At 54.0% G+C, this 22675-nt stretch overlaps 1 protein-coding gene and 1 non-coding gene across 2 annotated transcripts in view; one reads left to right on the top strand and one right to left on the bottom strand.

Annotated features, from left to right (window-relative positions):
* Ass1 (argininosuccinate synthase 1) overlaps nt 1-22675 on the bottom strand; it is a 48738-nt gene that overhangs the window by 18636 nt on the left and 7427 nt on the right. The window contains exons 4-12 of the mRNA XM_032901845.1: nt 21363-21431; nt 19930-20118; nt 14725-14781; nt 12679-12753; nt 9027-9097; nt 8499-8529; nt 3439-3529; nt 721-805; nt 73-137 (exon numbers count right to left, since the gene is read on the bottom strand). Of these exons, the coding sequence (XP_032757736.1) occupies nt 73-137; nt 721-805; nt 3439-3529; nt 8499-8529; nt 9027-9097; nt 12679-12753; nt 14725-14781; nt 19930-20118; nt 21363-21431 (733 nt within the window). The remainder of the gene's footprint in view (nt 1-72; nt 138-720; nt 806-3438; nt 3530-8498; nt 8530-9026; nt 9098-12678; nt 12754-14724; nt 14782-19929; nt 20119-21362; nt 21432-22675) is intronic.
* On the top strand, nt 9998-10118 carry LOC116902619. The gene has a single exon (XR_004388197.1). It is a non-coding gene; the product is annotated as a small nucleolar RNA SNORA26 (small nucleolar RNA).

A 22675-nucleotide genomic window follows, 5' to 3' on the forward strand; every position in this document is an offset into this window, starting at 1 on the left:
GGGTAAAAGGTACCCAGTGGTACGGGAGCTCCAGAGGTCCTGAAGCTGGCCCCCGGGTGTCAACACACTTACCCCGGGACTTCATTCCAATGAAGCGGTTCTCCACGATGTCAATGCGACCTACTCCGTGCTTGCCCCTGAAAAGGAACCGGTCACTTGGATTCAGGTGCTGCCACAGGGCTGGAGGACAGAGGCCACCCACTGAGCAGGTGCCTTTCTATGGCTTGGCTGAGGGGAAACCTATGTGGGCATACTGACTGACCCTGTCTCGGCCTCTATGACTCAGAACACCTGAGCCAGGAAAACAGGCCCAAGCCGACAGGTGGGTAACCTAAGGGCCTGAAAGAGAACGGATTGTCTGGGTCGTTCTGTGTGCTCCTTGTGCTTCTGGGACTTGCTTGGCTCTAGCCCTCACCAAGGACTTATCTTTCTTGTCCTGATGCCTGAATCAGCCAAAGGCCTGTGGCCCCAGCCGGACCGACCATGGGAGGTGGCGGCAGACTTGGAACTTTTGTCTCCCTGGGTTGTAGATTTAAACCAATACCAATGACAAACCAATACCCTCGGCCCAGGGCACTCTGTGTCTACAGGGCCTAAACTGCCAGACCTCCAGGTCATGAACTTCAGCTGTGACCACTTGTCACACAGGTCCAGGCCTGTGTTTGCTTGAGGTGGCAGTTCCGGGGTGGGGGATGGGGCAGGCAGTCTGTGGGCACTCACGCAACTTCATTCAGGTACATGAAGAGGTCCAAGGATGTGCTGTGGGTAGTGCCATCTTTGACGTTGGTCACCTTCACAGGGACCCCTGGGGCGGAAAGAGAGGACAGTGGGCCTCTAGGCTGGAGCTCAGCAGAGCAGCCTGTGCCCACCACCCCACCCTCTCTCCCTCCACCCACATCGCCTTAAATGGTTGTGACAGACATGGAGTCCGAATGACTCCTTCAAAGCCCTGTGCTGGGGGTGGGGGGAGAAGGGGAGAGAAAGCCCCCCAGAATGAAAGAGGAAAATGCAATAAAAACGCTCGCCCCCTCCCTCCCATTCTCTCTGCCCCTTTAGCATTTAGGGGCTGTGAAATTGGAACCAGGCCCTGAACTAATTGAATTTCACGCTTGGCCATTGTCTTACCAGTGAGCACCTTCTGTCCCCACCAGCTACCCAGGGGCCGCCTGGCCGAGGTGCAGCCAGACCCTATGAGTACGCACGGGCGTGTGTGCAAGCGCGCTCGAGCACACACGCACACACTCACACACACACACACACACACACACACACACACACACACACACACACACACACACACCCTCACATCTAAGCAGCTCTCTGCCAGGCTTGCCAGGTAGATGTGGATCTCTCAGTCCCAACCTTGTACCCCAGGTCTTCAGGAAGCCACCTGATGGATGAGCTGGGGGGCGATGCCCACTCCAGCAGACATCCTTGAATTCTGGGATGTGTTGTCTGGGGTGGCAGGAGGGAGACGGGCCCCGAGGCTCAGCCACGGAAGGGCCCTGTCGAGGGGGGTGGTGGGGAGGGGGCAGTGGGTGGGTTTGGGGTTGACTTTGAATAGCAAAGGAGCACTTTCTCGAGCGGTGTGAAATGGGTAATAAATGTATTAGGGGGCTAACAAGAGAGCCGTAACAGTGACAAAGAAAAGCTGTTCAAAGTTGGCGGCTAATCCCCCACCCATCTGCCTGGCTCATTACCATGTAGCGAGCCATCGGGTGCCAATCAGGACTCAATAGCGGCTTTGGAGTCTTTATTAGCAAGGCGCCGTTTGGAGGGGCTCCGCTCAGGGTGCTGACAGCCTCGCCATTCTTAACCCCCATTTCCAGGGGTTTATAACTTGGTTGTAAATTGCTATTAAATGTAAGTCTGCCCAATAATGAACCTTAAGCCCCCTCGCCACCCCCTACCCCTCGCCTCTCTCTTTCTCTCCTTCTCTGGCCCTATTATCACCCAACGCTGGGGCCTTGGATGGGGGCCTGCCTGGGAGGAGAGGTTGACATTGTTGGTGCTGCCGCCGGAGAAAGCCTCTTAGCTTTTAAAATAGTTAATAATTAGATTAAAACTTCAAATAAATTAACTAGAGAGTGAATGAGGAGTAGGCTAGGGAGGGCGCCTCCCTCCCTCTTTTCAGATAGCTGTCTCTTCTTCAACTCTGCCTGGGGCTACCCTGTGCCTCTAGCACAGGCTGTTGGAGGCTTGTGCCTGGGACCCTCTGCCACCTCCAGCTTACCTCCCACCCTCTGCCCTCCCAGCTCCCAGGGGTTTGAGGGCCTCGTGGGAGAAGCCTGCAGTGTGGCCTGGCCCATCCTACCATCTGCTTGGAGCAAAGCCCCAGGGAGGCCCCTTGCTCCCAACAGAGAACTTGAGCGGGGACCCAAGACTTCTACTGTGTCTAGGCTCCCACCACGGTCTCCTTGGTCCCTGGGTAATGAATGTGACATGTAAACTGACACAGCTAAAGAGGCACAAAGACGGCACTCGCAGGTGGAATAGTCCCTTGGGAGAGGCTGTGGGTAGAAAGGCCTGTACTGGCACCACACCCTCACTGTAGCCACACGTCATGCTGGGTGCCTGCAAACCGCCTTGTCACAGCCTGTTTTACAGGCATGCACACCTCAGCCCCAGAAAGGTAAAGTTCCACAAGATCACAGAGCCAGGGGATGCCTGGGGCTGGCTGATCTCCAGCCTCCTCCCTCCGCTGCCGGTGCTCCCGCCTGTTGGCCACTTTGTGGATGGCTCGCTTCCCTGCCTGGGTCTGGGCTGCCTCCTGCCTTCCCTCCCTCCTGCCAGGTACCATCTCCCCCTCAGGGAGCCTGCTTGGGAGTATCTTCTCCTTATATCCCCACACACTCTCTCAGTTGGATTCCAGTATAACCACCAGGCACGACTGTGCCCAATTTCTTCCTCTGGGACAAGAGAGAGGAACCAGCTTTGAGTCCAGGTTGCTGGAGACCCCAGACAGAAAAGTTAGGGTGAGCCAAGCTTTATGAGCAGAGTCTTCAGAGTCCCTAAAGCCAGCATTGTGGCTGACTTGCCACTACTAAGCACTTTCTGGTGGCAGCATCTGGCTGGATGCCCTCCCCACAGACTTCCTTGCACACTAGAAAAAGAACAGGTGCTCCCCCCAACCCCAGTTTATAAATGGGGAAACGCAGACTCAAAAAAGTAGAGGATGACTTCGCAAAGCCAGCTACTTTGGGACAGAAAGGTTTTCCACCAAGATCCAATGTTAGCGTTCGACACGGAGGCCTGGGAAACCCTCCCCCAAGATTGGAGGCTCGCTCACACCGTTGGGAACGTTCAGACCCCCCCCCAACCCCACTACACTCTAGTTTCCAAGAATGCAAGGAGTTAGAGGGCCTGGGCCCAGGAAGGTAGAGGGATAGAACTGGGACCCTTAAAGTCTGCCCCCCTTTCATTCTTGAGGGCACATACCTTTTTTGAATTCTATCTCAAGGACATCTGGGGTGTTGGGTGCTTTGGCAGGGTCCTGAGTTTTTGTGTAGAGACCTGGAGGTGCTTGGTTCTAAAAACAGAAAGAAATAGAACTTGGGACATCATATGAGACACCAAGCAATACACATGCAGGTACCTGACCCTCCTTGCCTCTGTCTAGGACCACTGGTACCCAGCTCTTCCCCCATCAGCCCGAGGCTCCAGTGGACTCCTAGCTCCCAGCCAGCCCAGCCTGCCAGGGGCCTGAGAAACAAAGGGCTCAAGAAATCAGACAATTTTTCCCCTCAACTTGATCTCATCCTTTTCTTTGCCGCCCCCACAGCTGGAGGCAGAATAGCAGGAGAGAAACAAGTCAGGCAGGAAAGAGTTGACTTCCACAGGCCTGCAGTACACAGGCTTCCCGGGAGCTGCACGCACGCACGCACACTCGCGGCATCGGTGCCTGGAATTGGGGTTTATTCTGCGCTGACCGCAAAGCTAATGACTGAGCGTGACCCCAGCAGGTGCTCTAGCGGGCCGAGCCGTCCCTGGGGTCCCTGAGGTTAATACTCATGGGGAGAAAAGAGAAGAACAAAGCAAAAACCATTTGAAAACACATCAACCTTTATGTATATTTTTCCTTGGGTGCGTTAGAAAATGGGCCTCTCTTCCGTAGGCAGAGGCGGAGGGACTGCTCTGCTGCCCGGGACTTTCTCAAAATTCCCTCTCCTCTAGAGGCTGCGGCTCCCCCTGAGCCCAAGCCTGAAACCTGGATACTTGCCACCATTAGGACAAGAGTGTCTGGGGCTGACTGCTCAAGTTCGTCCCAGGGGCATGCTGTACCCAGCTGTTCTGTCCACCTGCTGACGGCTGGGGACCGCAGCCTTTTCATCGAAACCTCCCTCATTCATACACCACTGCTCATTTTGGAGATCCAAGCAGCCTTGCCTGCTAGGAACAAATGTTGCTCTCCCATCTGCAGGGGCAGAAGTGGAGGCCATACGGGGGGTCCTGTTGACTGCTAAGTTTTGCATGAGCTGTGCGCTCTACCCTGCCCGCTGCAAACATTCCTGGCCGCCCAGCACGTGGGAGGGGAAATTACAAGGCCTCAAAGACTGTGATGAAGTTTGCTCTGTTTTGTCTCACTCCCAGCGTCCTATGAAACCCTGGTTGGCCTTGGACTTCTGATCTTCCTGTCCCCTAACCCCTACCTGGTAGGATGACTACCACACGAAACTGTTGTTAGGATGGTGGAAAATATCCCTAAGCGGGCTGTGCTGCTTTCAGAAAGTGGCTGTACTTCTCTGAGCCTCAGTTTCTGCCGAGGGAAAGGCTTTGTGCCCTTGACTGTCTTAAAGCTGAAATGTTAAGCAAGGCCCCGTGTGGATAGTCACTCGCTGTGAGGGTGGAGAGTCAGCCTGGTGATGGACACTGTGCCTCCCTCTAGAAGGGGCCACAGGAAGGTGCCCTGGCCCACTTAGGTATTGTGGATCCTTCACTCAACCAACAACAGCCTTATTTCCCTGGGTCCTCCTGGATTTAACACCAGGAAGTATCACATTTCAAGAATCACCGGTGCCTGCCGCACACAGTGGTAAGGTTTACTGTTCCCACTCTACTATGGAACTCCAGGAGATGCTGGGCCGGCAGCCACACCCTCCTAAGTGCCATTTGTGTGGTGGCCTTAAAGACAGACCCAGGGAGGTGCAAAGGGTCCTTCAAAAACACCCCCAGCAAGAGACCTCCAGGAACCAGAGAGAAAGTAGGCCCAGAGGAGTGGCCGGCCCACATCGCACCTTCACCCTCTTTCCAGCATCTCATGCTGCTTCCCAGCTGCTATGGCAACCTGGGCTGAGAACTAGCTAGATGCCTGTGGCTGAGTGTCAAACCATTCATCATGGAGCCGACTCCGGAGAAACACCACGTTCCCAGACCCTCTCTGGGCAGTACGGCAACGCGACGCCATTCCTTGGGTATAGAAAGACCTGAGGCTGGGCTTTAGGGTGGGCAGTATAGCCCTTCAGTCACTTCTTCCCTACCTACCCAGAGCTCCCCATGCCGGCTTAACATTCTACACCCCTCTCCTCCCACTATGCCAGACTGCACTGACTGTAGCCACTTCGGTTTTGAACCTGTCCTTTCTCCGACCACACGCCAAGCAGTAGAGGATGGGTGCCTTGGGGAGGGAACAAGAGACAAGAAAGGTCTTCAGGACAGGATGGATTTGCACACTCTACAGCAATGGTCGGTGGGCAGCTGACAGCCCGGATTTCGTCGAATAACCGAAGAGAAATAAGCCGATGTTTGCTTTGCATTCTGAGCCTGCCAGTACCTGCCTCTCTTTTAACTCTGCCTCCTGAAAGCTCAGTTCAAATGACAAACAGTTCCAGGCTGAGTATCTGGTGCCATTTATTATCCACCCCAGCAGGAGGGCTCACTCCCAATGTCTTCTGGGTAGTATGGGGGGGGGGGAGACAGAGAGAGACAGAGACAGAGAGAGACAGAGACAGAGAGAAACAGAGACACAGAGAGACAGAGAGAGACAGAGACAGAGACACAGAGACAGAGACAGAGAGAGAGACAGAGACAGAGAGACACACAGAGACAGAGAGACAGAGAGAGACAGTGACAGAGAAAGAGACAGAGACAGAGAGACAGAGAGAGACAGAGACAGAGAGACAGAGAGAGACAGTGACAGAAAGAGAGAGACAGAGAGACAGACAGACAGAGAGAGACAGAGCTGGGAGTTGGGGTTGGGCAGCAAAAGAAAGCATGAAGCAGGCCCACGAAGGAGGGTCTGCGGCAAATGGCCCATGAACTAACCCGCGATGTAGAGGCATGATGAATGTGGGGATAGCTTATTCACCCATCAGATATGGCGGCCGGCGGCTGAATGAACTCTTTCACTGTGGGCCGTATGAAGTTAAAGCAAGTAAATTTCTATCTTTCTTCGTATTAGCTGCCTCATTGCCCTTCAATCAGCCCCGGCAGAGGCAGAAAATGGCTCAGCCATCTGCCTCAAACCCTCCCTTCCGCAGACCTCGGTCGGGTCTTTTTTGGGGGAGGGGGGAAGGGCCCCTCGAAGCGCTCAGTGCTCCTCCCCAAGGATGGGGGAGGGCTGGGGGGGGGAGGGTGGTGGCGCTGCATGGAGCAGGGGCATCTGGGTGCTCTAGGATGGGGAAAGGCCTCCATGGCCAAGCCAATATAGAGGACGATGTTGTCAGTCCCCTGGCCGACCTAGAGAGAGCACCTGGGACTCGGGGTGTTGCAGAGTTGTTTCAACCCTTCTACCCAGCCTAGCCTGTTCCTACTGCTTGATGAGGGGAGACTGGTTGGAGAGTGTAAGGCAGCAGAAGCAGCAGTTTTGGGGTTCTGATATAGGGTGCTTATCTCTGGGACCTAAGCCCAGGTGGGGACAGCACCCTTGGTGTAGACAGTGATGTGGTAATCACACCACGTCTCAGGCCCCAAGCTGCTCAAGTGGCTTCAGGTCTGTTTCTCCAGTTCTGAGGCACCCAATCTGGGGGTGTTGCTTCTCTAGTGAGGATAAAGCCACAGGCGCCCCAGAGAAGGCTGAGGAGTTTTTTTTCCCAGTGTACCTGGCTAACAGGAGCCTGGCCTGAAAGTACCTACAAGTGTTACTCAGTAGTTCACTTCTGGGCCCCCCTTGGTGTGACTGACTGGCTAATGAGGAGTGGTTGGCCTGAGTGTCATGGGGTCAGCAGAGCATGAACTGGAAAAACCTGTGGCCAGCAGGCAGCAGCCCCATGGGCCCATCAGTCCCCAGGGGAGCAGTGGAGGCAAGGACACCAGCTCTCCCTAGTGACAAGTATGGGCTCAGGGATGGTAGTGACTCTGCACTGATACTCAGTCCAGCCTGAGTGCTCTGAGCAGACCCAGGACACCTAATCTTAACTGTGGCCTGAAGGGAAAGCAAGCCCCTCATCCCCCTGCCTCAAGACTTTGTCCCATGCCATGCTAAGCCCTTTCTATTTTCTTCCTTTGTGCAGTATCAGGCAGGATGAATGCCGGTGGGAAGGTACAGCCCCCAGGGGTGGGCGTGAGGGTGGGGGTGGCAGTGGGGGGTGGGGCAGGGCCCTGAGAGCGCCAACTTCAGTTCTTGCTCAGTAGCTGCACCAGGGACGCGTCACTGCACTGCCTCAGCTCCCCCACCCATAAAACGAGACTGTTGCCAGTCAGAATCCAAGAAAATCAAAGCAGGAAGATGCCAGAGTCAGGTCTGGGGTCAGACGGCCATCAGTGACTGGTGGGTAGGCCTGGTGCTGCCAGGGTAGGGAATATGGGGATGGAGTCAGCAGGGCAGACCTGGTCAAGAGGGTACCCTGGGACCTTGGTATGAGGCTCCTGAACTGAACTGCCTAGCTGATTCTCCTCCAGCCGCTCTCCCAGGCCCAGATGACAACTCCCCCAATGTCTTCCAAGCAGACTAACCAACCCCAGAGCAGCCGCCCAGAGCGTGGGGCTGGGCCAGGAAGACTTCAGACATTCCCTCTGACAAAGAGATTTCTCTCCTCCTCCACACCCCCCCTCCTCACAGCGGGTCAAAGCCCCTGGGAGAGAAACCTTAAAGTTTGAAATGGGTCTGTGGGCCCATCCCGGCCAACCCAGGAGGCTGCCAACTGGCCCCATGGGTCATTGTGTGCCCAATCCAGGCAGCGGGTGGCCCGGCGCCTGCCCATAGCTGGTGGGCATTAAGCTGAGCCCTCCCACAAGTGCCTCATCTGCTTATCACTTCTTTATTGTCTTTCAATCACACTTTCTCTTTGCCTCCCAGAAATGGTTCCTTCCACCATTCATCTCCACAGCAATTAGAAAAAAGAGCACCAGGGAAGTGGTGGTTGGGGTGGGGGTAAGGTGGGGGAGGTGGTGCACAGCGGAGGGGGCGGGCAAAGTAGCCCGTGGGGAGAGTTTGAGAAGGTAGAATGCAGTTACTCCAGCCCCTTGTGAAATTTCAAATTAGGCCTCCCTCAGATAGCCAAGCACAGGGGACGACTACCACAGGCAGCCGGGTCCCTGGTAAAGCAAAGTCGCTTGCTTACCTTGGGGTTTTCCAGGATTCCAGCCTCGTAGCTGTAGGGGAGAGGTGAGTTGAGCATACAGAATAATATCGTGTACACCCCCACCATCCTGTCTGCCTTTTCTCTCTGCCAACCCTACCGAGAACATTCTGATCCACCCCAGTTAGCTGTGGGAGCTGCAGGAGCAAGAGCTGGGTTTCCCCTACCCCGACTCAGTCTTGTGGGTGCAGCCCTGGGCCTTCCCACATGGGGAGGCCCAGGTCGCTGTGTAGGCTCAGTGGAAATGGCAAACTCTAGCTAAGGAACAGAGGGGCTGAGCTTTCTCACTCTATCTGGTTCGTTTTTTTTTTTTTTTTTTTTAATTTTATGGGTAGTATATTTGTGTGCAGTGCCTATGGAAGCCAGAAGAGGGCGCTGGATTCCCCTGCAGGTACAGATGGCTGTGAGCCACCGTGTGGGTGCTGGGAACCAATCCCAAGTCCTCACAAGAGCAGTCAGCGCTCTTAACCACTGGATGGTCTCCTCAGTACCAGGAGGGGTTGGACTTACCTGATGTGCATAAGGTTCTCATCCATGCTCCAGGGGCTCTTGGGGGTGACAGGGATGGGGATTCCATGTTGCTACAGGTGAAGGCAAAATGAACAGGGTGAGGTGCCTGAAGGGCACGTGAAAATCATTCGTGCTCCACTGCCTGGGATCCCTCAAGGTACCAGTTAGCCCCCGACTCTGGTCTCCACTCCCCTCCCCAGGCTACCTATGAGGGAGGGAGGGTCTTACCCACTAGAGGTGCCCTCATTAATCACAAGACAGCAGAATGCAGGCTGACCTTAGAGTTTCTTCTAGAAGATTTCATACTCCCAGGATGCCTAGAAGCCCTTAGGGGCAGTTGCTGGCTGAGCTTGTCTTGGTTCCTGCTACTGATATCCACCATTTCCTAAGAGCTGGGGTTAGAATACCCTAAATATCTACTGTACAGTCACGAGTAGACCACAGAGGCGTCTATCCTGAGTCTGCAGTGCTTCATGTGGACCAGAGGAAAGGAGGAAGACTTATAGAAGCCTGGAGCCACCCTAAACCCGTGCCATCAAGACAGCAGACCCTAAAGGTAGACCCAGATGCCTCCCCTCCATTGGTTGTGACTTGAGGCTATTCCAAATGGTCCTCACCATTGCAGAAGGAGATCTGCCCAGACACCAGGCCACGTAGTGGCTGGCCACCCTTGAAGGTCTATCTGGCTTAGTTTCCAGAAGAAGGAGGGGATGACTGCCCTTGTCACCCCTGAGCACAGGAAGTAGGCCCAGCTCAGTGGCCAGATGGTGTCTCTCAGGCCCCTCAGCCCTGTGGTTACAGCGGAAACCTCAGCTTCCACAGGTACCATTCCATGACTGTCTCTCTGAGGGTAGATTTGCCCATCCTTAAGAGTCTAGAGCTTTCCTCCAGGCAAGGGGTGGGGCGAGTCCTTCATGAGAGTCCCAAGTTTAAAGCAATGATGAAGGAAAAGAGGGCCAGCCCCTCGGGTTGTTCCTTCAGCTAAACATAAAGAAGAAAAGCAGGCTAACACAGAAGGGTAAAGGAACTCTCCATAAAACCCACAGAAGAGGCTTCACTCCTCCTCTTTGAATCCTGTCTGGAGTGACAGTTGAAAAAAGAAGAAGAGGAGGAGGAGGAGGAGGAGGAAGAGGAGGAAGAAGTGGAGGAGGAAGAGGAGGAGGAGGAGGAAGAAGAAGAGGAGGAGGAGGAAGAGGAGGAAGAGGAGGGAGAGGAGGAGGAGGAGGAGGGAGAGGAGGAGGAGGAGGAGCAATGTTACATGGTTGATGTGGGAGCCCCACCGCTTAGGAGGCTGAGGCAGGAAGATCACTCTGAATTTGATGTCAGCTCAGTCTGTATAGTGCATCCTTCACTTGGGACAGAGTGAAACCATGTCCTAAACAAACGAAACAACACCACCCACCACGGCAAAGCCACAATCGCCCCTGAAGGTTTTGTCCTTTGATGTAAACAGTATAGACAATCAGAATATACTTCACTTCCTAGCTGCTCAGTGCTGAGGGAAATATGTCTCCTGGATCTCTCCAGAGCCACTTGCTCTGAGCTCTCCCCATGTGGAACCAACGGGCTGGGGCCGGGACTTTTCGAGATAGCACTTGTGACAGCCGAGGCCTTGTTGCTGGCTAGCTGAGAAGAACATCCGGCCAGGTCCCTGGAGCTTTTATTTTTGGGGTGTGGGATCCTCACCCTCTTTCTCAGTTGAGCTCCATCAGACATGGGGAGGAGAGTGGGGAAAAGATCAGGGAGGAGCAGGGCAGGTGCCTACTCTTGGCAGAGCCATGGCTGCCCCGTAGATGCTAGCCAGTGCAGATTACAGGACTGAGAACCCTACTTGTCTCTTTGTCCTGAGCTTCCTAACCCCAAAGACTCCCAGGGCAACAAGGAATAGAAAACAACAGGAAGGGGGGGGCAGGCAGGGCAGGGTGGAGGTGGCGGAGTGGGGGAAGGTGGGGGTAGGCACTGTTCCAGTGCCCACCTTGAACCTGGTTTAGCATTGGTTACCTTTAGTAGTGATTTATTTTTTGAGGTCAAACCCAGGGACTGACCCACGTTAAATGAGCATCTACTCTCCAGCCTTCTTTCTCTTTCGAGACAAGACGTCACTGACTGACCCAAGCAGACCCTGAACTCAAGATCCTCCTGCCTCAACTTTCGCAGCGTTAGAATGTTGCTGTTTCCAATTAGTTGTGATGATGATGATGGTGAAGATGATGGACTTGTTTGTTTGGAGCCTTGGATGGATGGTGGTCTGGGGAGGGACAGAAGCCAAGCAGAGGCTTCCCCTGTGCCTCTGGAGTAGCCTTTGACCCTGGCTACTTAACGGTTTTTGAAAGCAGAGATTTTTCAAAGCCCCATTGATTTTTCCCTCATCTGTCTCAGATCTTGCCTGGCTGTAAATTTCACACAAAGCTGCCCGGCTGCTTGGCTCTCCTGGCCATTCCCTGAGTGGGTGGCAGCTTTCTGGCTACACGGGCTAAGGCTTTTCCATAGCCCCAGCCTGAACCTAGCTCCTGGGAGGGTAGGGATACACATTGTTCCCTGACAAACTTTCCCTGTCCTACAGATGGGAAGCTGAGCACCTTCTCCTCAGAATCCAAAAAGAAAGGGCGTAGGGACCACAAACTATGCTGGCAAAAGCCAGGGCCGTTGTCTAGTGGAGCTGAGAGCATGCCATGCAGCCTCAGGTCGCTGGCCCTTGCTTCCAACTGGACCAGGGAGGGAGCGGGGCCAAGCACAGGGCTTGTAATTCATTATCCCTAAAGATGGGGCCTGCTTCATATTCTTCTTCATCAAGGAGACAAGGGGGGAGGAAACGGACGCCTCGCCAACCTCCACTCCCTTAATAGCACCACTATTTGCCGATTTGTTTGGCAACATATGGGTTTGCTCTTGTAAACTTGACTCTTAATAATAAAACAACAGATGGTGGAGAAGCCTTTCCTCCCAGCACTCAGGGGCCTAATGGGATGCTGGCGGCTGGGGCCGGGCTGCGTTCCCTGCAGCCCCGTGTTCCCCCGCAGCGTCCCCTACCACGCGGCACCTTGGCTGCGGCGAGCTTGCACAGCCAGCCCCGGCGACTGCTATTTAAAAACCTGAGCAATTTTCTGGTGTGTGCACCGACTTGCTTTTCCCCCTGTCTGATTGATTGAGGCTGTTTGTCAAGTGCTGCCATCGAGTCGCTAAAAAGAAAGGTGCCCTGGGGAGAAGCTAAGGATCTTGATGTAAAACTTCTAATATGTTTTATTGCAACTTGTATTTCAAAAAAAAAAAAATAAAAAAATAAAGGGCTGGTGCCACAAAAGGCTTTGTCTGACATTGGCCTGGGAGCTTCTACCTGCTCCAGGGAAAGCACTGGGGGACATTTGGGAGCCAGGTACCTGAGGTATAGAGGACAGGTTCTCTGTTCAGGGTCCCCTTTCCTGGCAGTCCCCTGGGGACCCACACCGACATGCTACAGAAGTGGCATGAAGGTCTCCCAGCTGAGCAAACTGGGGTCACCTCAGAGATGCCTGCCTAAGAAATGGACCACACATCTACACAAAGCTGATATGGGGGACAGATGCTTCGGGAAGGGGTTCTCTCTTGTATCATGTGGGGATCAGTTTGACCTCGCTAATGGCCCCAAAAGCCCCACAGAGGTAAAGAGACATACCTTTGCGTATTCCATCAAATCATTTCGGCCCTTGAACCGGTTGTAAAACTCGGGCATCCTCCAGGGGGCGATGACCTGGAAACAGTACAAAGGAGTCAGGACCTTGGAGAGCCCAGACACACACACACACACACACACACACACACACACACACACACCTTGGAGGGTGGGGGAGGTAAGGAGTCTCCTGTCGTGTTCCTCAGAACATTTAATCCATGGGGGAGTAAGGAGACTAAGAAAACACTATTGGGTTGTAGAAAGGCCTGTGCTCTATGCTCAAATGGCTGTGCGTCCTTCCTGGTCTCAGTGTCTGAAGGAGGTGAGCTTCATGGTTCAGTGACCCTCGGTGAACTGAACTGGGTGGGACAGAGAACCTTTGCTGCAGTCCCCGGTAAAGCTGTGGTGGTTCGGAAAGGGAGGAAACAGGAAGCGTTCCAGCCACACTCATTCCTCTTGGGCCCTGCTGGCCTGCAGGGTTAGGGACAGATCCTGGAGAATCAGAGCTCAGCAGATCATCACTGCAATGTCACTGGTGTGGGAGACATGGTGGGGTGTGGTGGCACTTGGGCACACACTTCTCAACCCCCCAGCCCTGGACACAGCAACCTTTAATCAGGCCCAGCCCTGAGAGCATTCCATGTTCGATTGGGCTCTCAGAGACCAACTCACTGGGGCCCCTGCCCCTAGGCCACCACAGCCCCTGGGCTTGGCCTCTGTAAATGAAGACCCAGAAAATAGTTGTCCCAGCCTCTACAAGTGGTCATGGGAACTAGAAACAGAGGTGAAAGGAGGGGCTCAGCTAGAGGCCCTGTATCGAAGCTACTGTGCCCGGTGCCTTTGGAGGCCGGGCCTGCTGAGGTCAAACGTATCAGAACTCATTACAGCACACTTCCAGGCCTGCTCCATCCCCAGGCTGCGGACAGCTGGCGATCCACGCAAGGAGGGAAAGACATGCAACAGAGAGGAAGAAGCCCAAGGGGCTGGAACAGGATTAGGTCTCCTGGGGTTATACCAAGGAGCTCGAATAGAGGCTGCGTGATGCAGAATGCAGCCGCAGTCAATAATAAGACTGGGTCCGGAGGATCAGTACCAAAGAAGATATAAAACCCTCTTTAGCGGTTTGGGAAATGTCGATTCCATGTTGGATAACTTTTTGGATACATGGTGTTCAATAAAATATTAAAGGTTATATTACCCAATTCTCTCTCTCTCACTCTCTCTCTCTCCCTCTCCCTCCCTCTCTCCTCTCCCTCTCCCTCTCCCTCCCTCTCTCCCTCCTCTCCCTCTCCCTCTCCCTTTCCCTCCTTGTTTTTTGAGACAGGATCTTGGCTGACCTGGAACTCACTATAGACCAGGCTGGCCTTTAACTTACAGTGATCTACCTTCCTCTACCTCCTGGCCGCTAGAACTAATGATGTGTGTATCATTACGCCCAGGTTTTATTTTATTTTACTTTAAATTGAGGCAACTAGAAAAAGCAGCATGTTCCCGGGGGGCTGCCCCTGTGGCCTGCATGGTATTAACACTCAGCAAACACTGAAGGAGTGAGGGAAGAAATGAATGCATGGAGGAAGAGGTAGTCAGAGGTCCGGGCCAACCAGGCTGGAGGGTCAAGGGTAACCGGAGGGGACAGGCTGGTTCATGCTCACATGTACACAGCAGGTGACATGCCAGAGGCAGGGACAGTCAATTTCTGAGACCCTGGGGAAGGGTCTGAGATGTGGAGGGGGCATCCACAAACATCCAGAAAGGAGTCAGAATGCAGTAGCAAGAGACTGAGTTTCAGAGCTGTTCTGGCCTGCACTCAGGGAATATCAAAGATACCAATGGCCTCCCGGGCACCCAGACTGCCCCTCCAGGAAGAGAGAATGCCTAGGAAGACTATGACCTTCCTAGAGACTGCCACCACCTGTCTAGTGGTGCTCTTAAGGAGTCCTGGGTTCTGTGGGGTGACACTGAGAAGAGTCAATAGTATAAGGACCCTGCCTTGTCACTGGTCTTCTCTGTCCTGCTCCCAAGGTCCACTGGGGAGGAGAAACATCTTACCTTAATCTGGGGTGCTAACGAGTAGCAGGTGAGCTCAAAGCGGACCTGGTCATTCCCCTGGAAGAGACGATAAGGGTTTATTAGAGGTACAGGATGGCCCAAGAGATGGAGGACAGACGGTAGAGGGCTTTCTTCTCTGTATGTTATCTTGTTGTAAGGACAGGGACCAAAGAAGCAGATACTGGGAGGGGCAAGGACTGGAACCCAGGGCACCCCCTGACCAGAGCTCCGCCGAGGGGCACTCAGCATGCGTGAGCTGCGATGCCCTGTGAGCATGATGGTCGAAGGAAGGCTAGCACAGCAGATGGCACGGAGGCTGTGCTCGAACCCTGTTCCGGCTGGTGGCGGAGCACACGCACATAAAAAAAAGAGATGTGTCTGTAAGGGTGTGCACTGTTGGGGACATGGTGTGCACGTGGATGCACGGTCCAGGGGTGCATGTAGAAGTGTGCTGCTCCTTTGGGGTTGGAGACCTGAATTCCAGAGACTCCAAGTGGGAAAACATGGGCCCCTGAGGGGCTCCAACCACATGCTTTGATCTTCTACACCCACAAAGTGGTAATCCCTGTCATTCTCTAGGCCTCAGTTTCCCCAATTCTATAGCGGTTGTTTGGGGCAGGAGGGCAGAACTAAGTGACCCAGAAGGGCCTTTTGCTTGCAGTCTCTCTCTGCACAAACAGGAGACTGAAGCCCAGAAGGCAAACAGAGACAGGGACAGGGACAGGCCCCCCACCACAGGGCCTCAGCACCCTTGGACAAAGCTCAGAGTCTGCACGCGGTCATCCTGAGCCTTGAGACAAGAGGAGAAGGGGCAGAGTGGGCACGGGCTACCGGGGACCGCTGTCTGTGTGTTGCCTGCTCTGCCGCTCGCAGAGAGGGAGGCTCAGGCGCTGTGCGATAATAGAGAGCCCTTTCGCCTACTGTGAAAACTGCACGGGCGCAGCCAGGCAGCAGTGGGAATAACATGTTATTTTCCAGAGTCTTGTCAGGCGGTGCGGAAAGCCTGGTTCCAGCCCCTCCCCACAGAGCCCGGAGCTGTGGAAAGCCACTATCAGCAAGCCTCTCGGACATGGGGCCCAGAGCCATCCCCTCTAGTCAGTCCCCACACTGGGCACCTCCTATTCCTACCACGAAGGCAATCCCAGGGCCCAGTAGACCAGGGTCACGCAGGCACCATATCCATCCTGAGTGTGCCGTGAGCCCATCATCTTCATAAAAACTGCCCCCTGGGCTGGGGCTGGGTCATCCCCATCAAGGTGGGAACACTGAGGCTGAGGTGTGAGAGCAGTGTTTTCTCCAGGATCCACATGCAACACCCCTTAGGATGCCAGAACATTCTAGCATAAAGCCGACTCTTAGATTTTTTTTTTTTTCTGCGCATGGCCAAGTGCTACCTGGCCTGGCCACTCTTTCCCCACGGCTTCAAGTTTCGCCAACACAAAAGGCAGCCTGTGCCTCCTGAGCCAGGCCCAACTGGGCTGGTGTCTGCTGACCCAGACACGGCAAGGGGGATGGACACCCATCTGTTCAGAAGCTGAGAGCTTGGAAAAGCTGGACAGACAGGCTTTCTTGATTCAAAGTCTGTCCTATGCAAGAGCCTAGGGCCCTTCGTTCCCTTTATCGACCCTGCGAGGGACCCCAGTGCTGGGGCAGCTCCTAGTAGCATGCCTAGGTGGGGGATGGGGAGACGGACAGTGTCAAGTCACACGCATGTCTGCATACTGGTGCATGTGCGCATGGCGTGTACCGTGGTGAGTGCCCATGGGAATGGGAGGGTAGGGAAGCCGGGGTGCCTCCCATCTGCCCTGGGATAACCCTGCAGATGGTGCCATTTACGAAAATACCCCTGCACCCCCAGAGTCTTGGGTTCACATTTCCTGGCTTTCTTTCAAATCTAGAGGCTGCAGAAGCGTGCCCTGCCCATCTCTCTGGGCGGGCTGGGGTTCCAGTCACAGTGGAGCATCCAAGGATAAGAAAGATGCCTTTGTAAATGATGCTCCCTGGGTTGGACCGCTTGCTGGAAGGAGAGCTGCCTTGCCCTGGGCCCTTGCACAGGCTGTGCCTTCAGCCTGGGCTACACTGCCTTTCGGTGTCATCGGCTAACTCTTGCTCTTCCTCCACGACGTTCGACACCACCCTCCCAGCACCCCTGCGGGCTCAGTGTCTAGTCCCACAGCGCCTCCATCTGGCTGCACTATGGCCTGGCCTACAAGAGAGAGGGTGAACACAAAACCTGTGTTGGGGCTGGGAGACGGCTCCGCAGTTAAGAGCACTGGCGGCTCTTGCAGAAGGCATGGATCCTTCTGCACCCACATGGTGGCTCACGACTACCTGTAACCCCAGTTCCAGGGGATCCAATGCCTTCTGACCTCTGTGGGCTAATCCACACGTGTAGTACACAGGGCACCCATCATCCAGGGACATATACAAGCACATTACATAAATAAGCAAGTAAGAAAATAAATACATTAACAGACGGATAATATTGTGAAGACTCCCAGTGGGGCGAAGCTAAGGCAGAGGGCTGGGTGGCAAGTTCAAGACCAGTCTGGGGCACTCAGTGAGAGCACCCAAACAAGGGGCCTGGGCCTGGGCCTGGGCCTGGGCCTGGGCCTGGGCAAGCCTTTAAATTCAGGAGACAGCAGGAGCATCTGAGCTGAAGGCCAGCCTGGTCTACATAGCAAGTTCTGGGCTATAACCACGACCCCAGGTCATGGCTCCCAGGCCATCCAGGTCAAGACAGCTCTAGGCATATCACTAACCTGCCACAAAAGCCACAGCCCCTCCAGCCCGGCTCTGCCACACGGTCACCCTCTCCACTGTCTCTTGGGACAACTGCATTCTGACATGTGCAGTGACCAGTGTGTGCTCCAGACAGTCAGAAACACTGCATCCCAGGGCCTCTCCAGGTCTCCTCTCATTCCCCAGTGTTTAGACACTGCCTCCAGAGGCCGTGGGCTGGGGAAAGAGGTGCGTGTGTCACCGGGAGCCATGTACATGTGGAAACAGGCAGAGGAGTATCCTTGTGGACACCCAGACCACGGAGAGCAGAGCCAAAGCGGCACTGACTCCTGGCGGTCTCACTAGTCTTCTTGCTGCTGGTCTCAGGGGCTCTGAGATGTTTCAAGTTGCATCCTCTCCTCTATAAATAGTGGGGATACTGCCAGGCTCAATCAAAGAAGCTGTGAGACCCATGTGGAAAATTCTAGAGCCCTGCGGGTCAAGCCCTGTAAAACCCGCTATGGGGAGCTCAAGCCCTGGGTTGCTGTCCCAGTGCCCATACACTTCCTCAAACCTAAGTGTCTAGTGCCCTCTGGTGGCCATATGCATGTAGCACGGCAAGTGGCCACTCTCCCGCAGTTCGCTGCCCTGTCTGTGGCTGGCTGGGTTCTGCCCTCACTCAAGACAGAACCAAAAGGAAATATAGCCCTTTGTTCTACTCAGTTGATTCCCATGGGATGGACCTTCAGAGTCCTGGCCCCGGCTTCGGCCAGCATGCCAGCTCGGTTTACTTGGGAAGATGCGGTGGCTTTATTCTGCTGACCCTTGTTCTCAGCGACCTTCACCCGTCCTCAAACATCTCTCCCAAATGGTTCAGGAGCTGGGTGTTATTTTCACTCTCACTTACAGCTGGGGACAGTGGGGACAGTGGGGACACTGTGGCATGCTAGCTGAGCTGAGTACGCAGCCCTGAGCCTTGGGTCTGATCTCCCACCATTGCTGCCCTGGCTGTCTTAGGGAAGGTGGTACATGCTGTCCCTACATCCTGCAACATCCACCCTTTTGTTTGGTCCCCTTGCATGCAGCTGAGCAGACAGGGTACCAGTGAAAACCAGGAGCCTCCGGGGTGTGAAGACAGCTGACCAGTTTCCTCCATTTCACGGCTACTACTCAGGAGAGTTGTGTCCCCAAACTGGGCTCAGACCCTGCTGTCTCCCATAACTACTCCATGTCCCCAGATGGGCCATTCGTTGTCACGGCCTCTTGCCTGAGGGGCATACTGTCCACTGATTCTGCAATATGTCTACCTGTGTTCATCCCCAAAATGCAGACATCATGAAGACAGGGCAGTCTTCCTCCTGTCCCCTGCTCCAAGGCTCCTGAGCCCTGTCTAAAGCAGCCTTATGAGCCCTGCCTTATAGGTGCAGTCTCTCGGGCTTCCCAAGGGTAGGCGACAGACCTGAAGGTCAACTATGTCTGTGGCCACAAGCCAGCAGAACCAGAATCCAAGACATGAAGGCATGTCGAAGCTCTCACAAACACCCAGTGCCATCCTGGTTGCTGGCTATCTCTGGGGCTGCCCTCAGGTGAGCTCTCCTAGGTCAGCCTCAGCTGCATGTCTCCTGTACCCACATCATCACCAGCCCCGTGTCAGCAAGGTGTCACGGCACCCACTAAGTCTGAGAGCTCACTCTTAGGAGTCATCAATGCTGCCAACCCCACGGGGTCCTCTTCAGCCTGTGCTGCACAGGGGCAAAGGTGACCCTCAGGCGCCCTGCCAGGTGTGGTGGTATATCCCTTTAGTCCTAGAACTGGAGAGTCAGAGTCAGGGAAATCTCTGTGAGTTTCAGGCCAGTCTGGTCTACGTAGAGAGTTCCAGGACAGTCATGGCTACATAGAGAGAGAGACCCTGTCTTTAAAAAAAAAAAAAGCTAAGTCTAATCCCCAGATCTCTGAATATGACTTTGTTTGGTCATCACAGAGGGATCTGGGTTTCAGAGAGGCCATTAAGGTATCTAGTATCTGAAAAGGTAACTTTCAAGGAAAAGAGATAAGAACAGACATCATCACGAAGAAACTGGAGCACCACTAAGGCCTCTACAAGCAAAGGAATGAGTCCCTGGGGCTGCTGGGAGGGCAGATTCAAACACAGTCCTCTGGGCCTTTGGAAGGAGCAGGTTACACTTAGAGCCTCAGAACCCACCCTGATCTCCAACCCTTCTTAGCTTTCTATTGTAGTCCATAGTGACATATGCTGTGACTTTATCTGGGGCTGATGCGTGTCTAACCTTGTGATAGGTCTACCAAGCAGGTGACAAGGCTTCCATTGGGAGCCCAAGCACAGACAACTCAGCAGCTAGGTGGAAGGGACCACCATTGTTGTTCAGGCAGCCCAGCCTTCATCTTGGCCAACTCTGGGATCCTCAGCAGCTTGCTTTCCCTTCCCTCCTTCTAGTCACCACATCCCCCAACCCCCAGCCTTACCTTTCCTGTGGCGCCGTGAGACACATACTTGGCCCCTTCTCGCTGGGCAATTTCCACCTGTTTTCGAGCTATGCAAGGCCTGGCGAGAGAGGTGCCCAGGAGATAGCGGTCCTCATAGAGTGCACTGGACTGGACAGCAGGCCAGATGAACTCTTCCACAAACTCCTTGCTTACATCCTCAATGAACACCTAAGTGGAGAACAGCTATGAGAGGGAGTCTAGCAAGGATTGGGGTTCTAAGGGATCATAGGGAGCCCTTAGCCATACCAATAGTCATGCGAGATCGGAGCAAGCTACACCTGCCTTTCCTTCTGCCCTGTAGTACACATCACTCTTTAATTCCAGCCAACTACACTGTTACTCTCCTTCTGCACTCATGGCAGACATTACCAATCAATCCCAGTAAACCATCTAGCATCCTTCCCAACAGGATGAACCTCTGGTGTCCCCTAAAATCTCAAACAGAAGCTATTGTCCAGGGGTGAGCTTCCCTTGAAGGAACTTGGTAATAACTACAGATATCATTGTCACATTGCTAGATTCCGTGAGGGGAAAGAGCTTGGGACTTAAATAAAGCCAGGGACTTTATTTCCAGTGCCCACATGATGGCTCACGACCATCTGTAACTGCAGTTCTAGGGGATCTAACACCTTCTTCTGACGTCTTCAGGCACCAGGTACACAACAGCATACAGACATAAATGCACCCATACAAACAGTACAATTTAAACTACATAAAACACTGCATCATGCCCTCGGTGCTATTTGCTGTTTTTGCTGAGGCTGCTTTCACAGGCAACACAAAAGTTACAAGGGGGTGAGGGGATTGGAGAGACGGCTCAGTGACTAAGAGCACTGACTGCTTTTCCAGAGGTCCTGAGTTCAAATCCCAGCAACCGCATGGTGGCTCACAGTCATCCATAATGGGATCTGATGCCCTCTTCTGGTGTGTCTGAAGACAGATGGGTAGGTAGTAGGTAAGTAGATGGATGGATGGGTAGGTGGGAGGGTAGTTAGTAGGTAAGTAGATGGATGGATGGGTAGGTGGTAGGTAGATAGTAGGTAAGTAGATGGATGATGGGTAGGTGGGTAGTTAGTAGGTAAGTAGATGGATGGATGGGTAGGTGGGTAGGTAGTAGGTAGAGTAGATGGATGGATGGGTAGGTGGGTAGTTAGTAGGTAAGTAGATGGATGGATGGGTAGGTGGGTAGTTAGTAGGTAAGTAGATGGATGGATGGGTAGGTAGGTAGTTAGTGGGTAAGTAGATGGATGGATGGGCGAGTAGATAGGCAGATGAATAGATACTGGGTGCTACTCATCTGTCTGAAAGCAGCACATTTGACCCTGCCCTCCTGGGGGGAACACAGGGGACAGGAGCTCTGATGCCTGTCACAGCCCTACCTTCAGCCCCAAGCCGCACCTCTCACACCTTACCTTTTTGGCCCCAAGCTTCAGTGCCTTCTTCCTGGCTTCCTCAAAGTCTTCCTTCTGGCCAATGTTGGCCTACGGAGCAGAAACAGAGGCCAGTAAGACCAGGGCAGAGAGGGTGCGGGAAGACAATGAGGTGCCTGGGTGAACCGGGCCAGCCACCACCCACATCCAGCTTCCCTGAGTCATCGCCTGAGGTTGGTGAAATGGCAGAAGTGGTGCCTGAGGTTGGTGAAATGGCAGAAAGAAGGAAAGGGGCTACAGGGCGACTTGAGACGCTGGGCCCACGCAGCCTCTCATACTTGGCACTGCATGGCTGGGAGTGCATGACATGGGTTTCCCTGACAGAGCTGCTTCTGGCATCCAGGTGGTTGGGACACAGATACATGTTGTCATTAACCAGAGGTCTGAGGCTTTCCCTGAGCCCATGCAGTATCTGCCCTGGCCACAGGAAGGGACCAGCTTATCCAAGCATCCTGGTGGGCAGCAGGCATGAGCTCAGAGGGGCTAAACTTAGTCTGTCTGTGGACTCTGGCTTATTAGCCAGGTCCAATGGACCCACGGGCTCTGCACTCCTGGTCCTGCATCTTCCCAAAGCTCTCTGTAAGTTCCTGCCTGAGATTGCCCAGCTTTCAATCTGCCAGGGACTATGGTGCTAAGATAGACAGACAGACAGACAGACAGACAGACAGACACACACACACACACACACACACACACACACACACACACACTCTCACCAGGTGAATTTGAGCAAAGGGAATTCCATCCCTTCCCCTTCCCTTCCCAGTCCCTTGTAGCAGGTGACAGGGTCAGCTGACCATACACAGAGACCCCTCCTGGCCCGAGGCCAACATCACTATCCAAAGCAACAGACTCATTTCCTCAGACATTCTCCCCTGGGATGGTGGGAGCTCATTATGCCCTCCCCTTCCCCTCTGTACCCCAGGTGCAGCCATAGAGAGGAATGCCTAGAAGGTCTGACTCCAGCCAATGGGACGAGCCATGGGCTCCACAACCAGCCACTGAGCCTGAGACAGCTGGGTTTCATCTTGCTGGGTGTGAAAAGGTCAAGAATGAAGCCAAGTGGAGGCCAAGCAAGGCAGGTTCCGGGATCCAGCCATCCCTGAAGACTTCCGGCTCCTGGACCTTTTGCTGTGAGAGCCAAGAACTGACTTTTGGTGTTGGCTTTGTTCTGTTGCCTTCAGCGATGCTAGGTTGGAGTTTCTAAATCCCAGGCCTGACTACCACATGGATTCCGAGACGGTAAGTACAGCCGACTACATTGGGGATGTCTGCACTAGACGCTGGATGGGGAG

The sequence above is a fragment of the Rattus rattus genome, chromosome 5, assembly GCF_011064425.1.
Source record: "Rattus rattus isolate New Zealand chromosome 5, Rrattus_CSIRO_v1, whole genome shotgun sequence".
Lineage (NCBI taxonomy): Eukaryota > Metazoa > Chordata > Mammalia > Rodentia > Muridae > Rattus > Rattus rattus.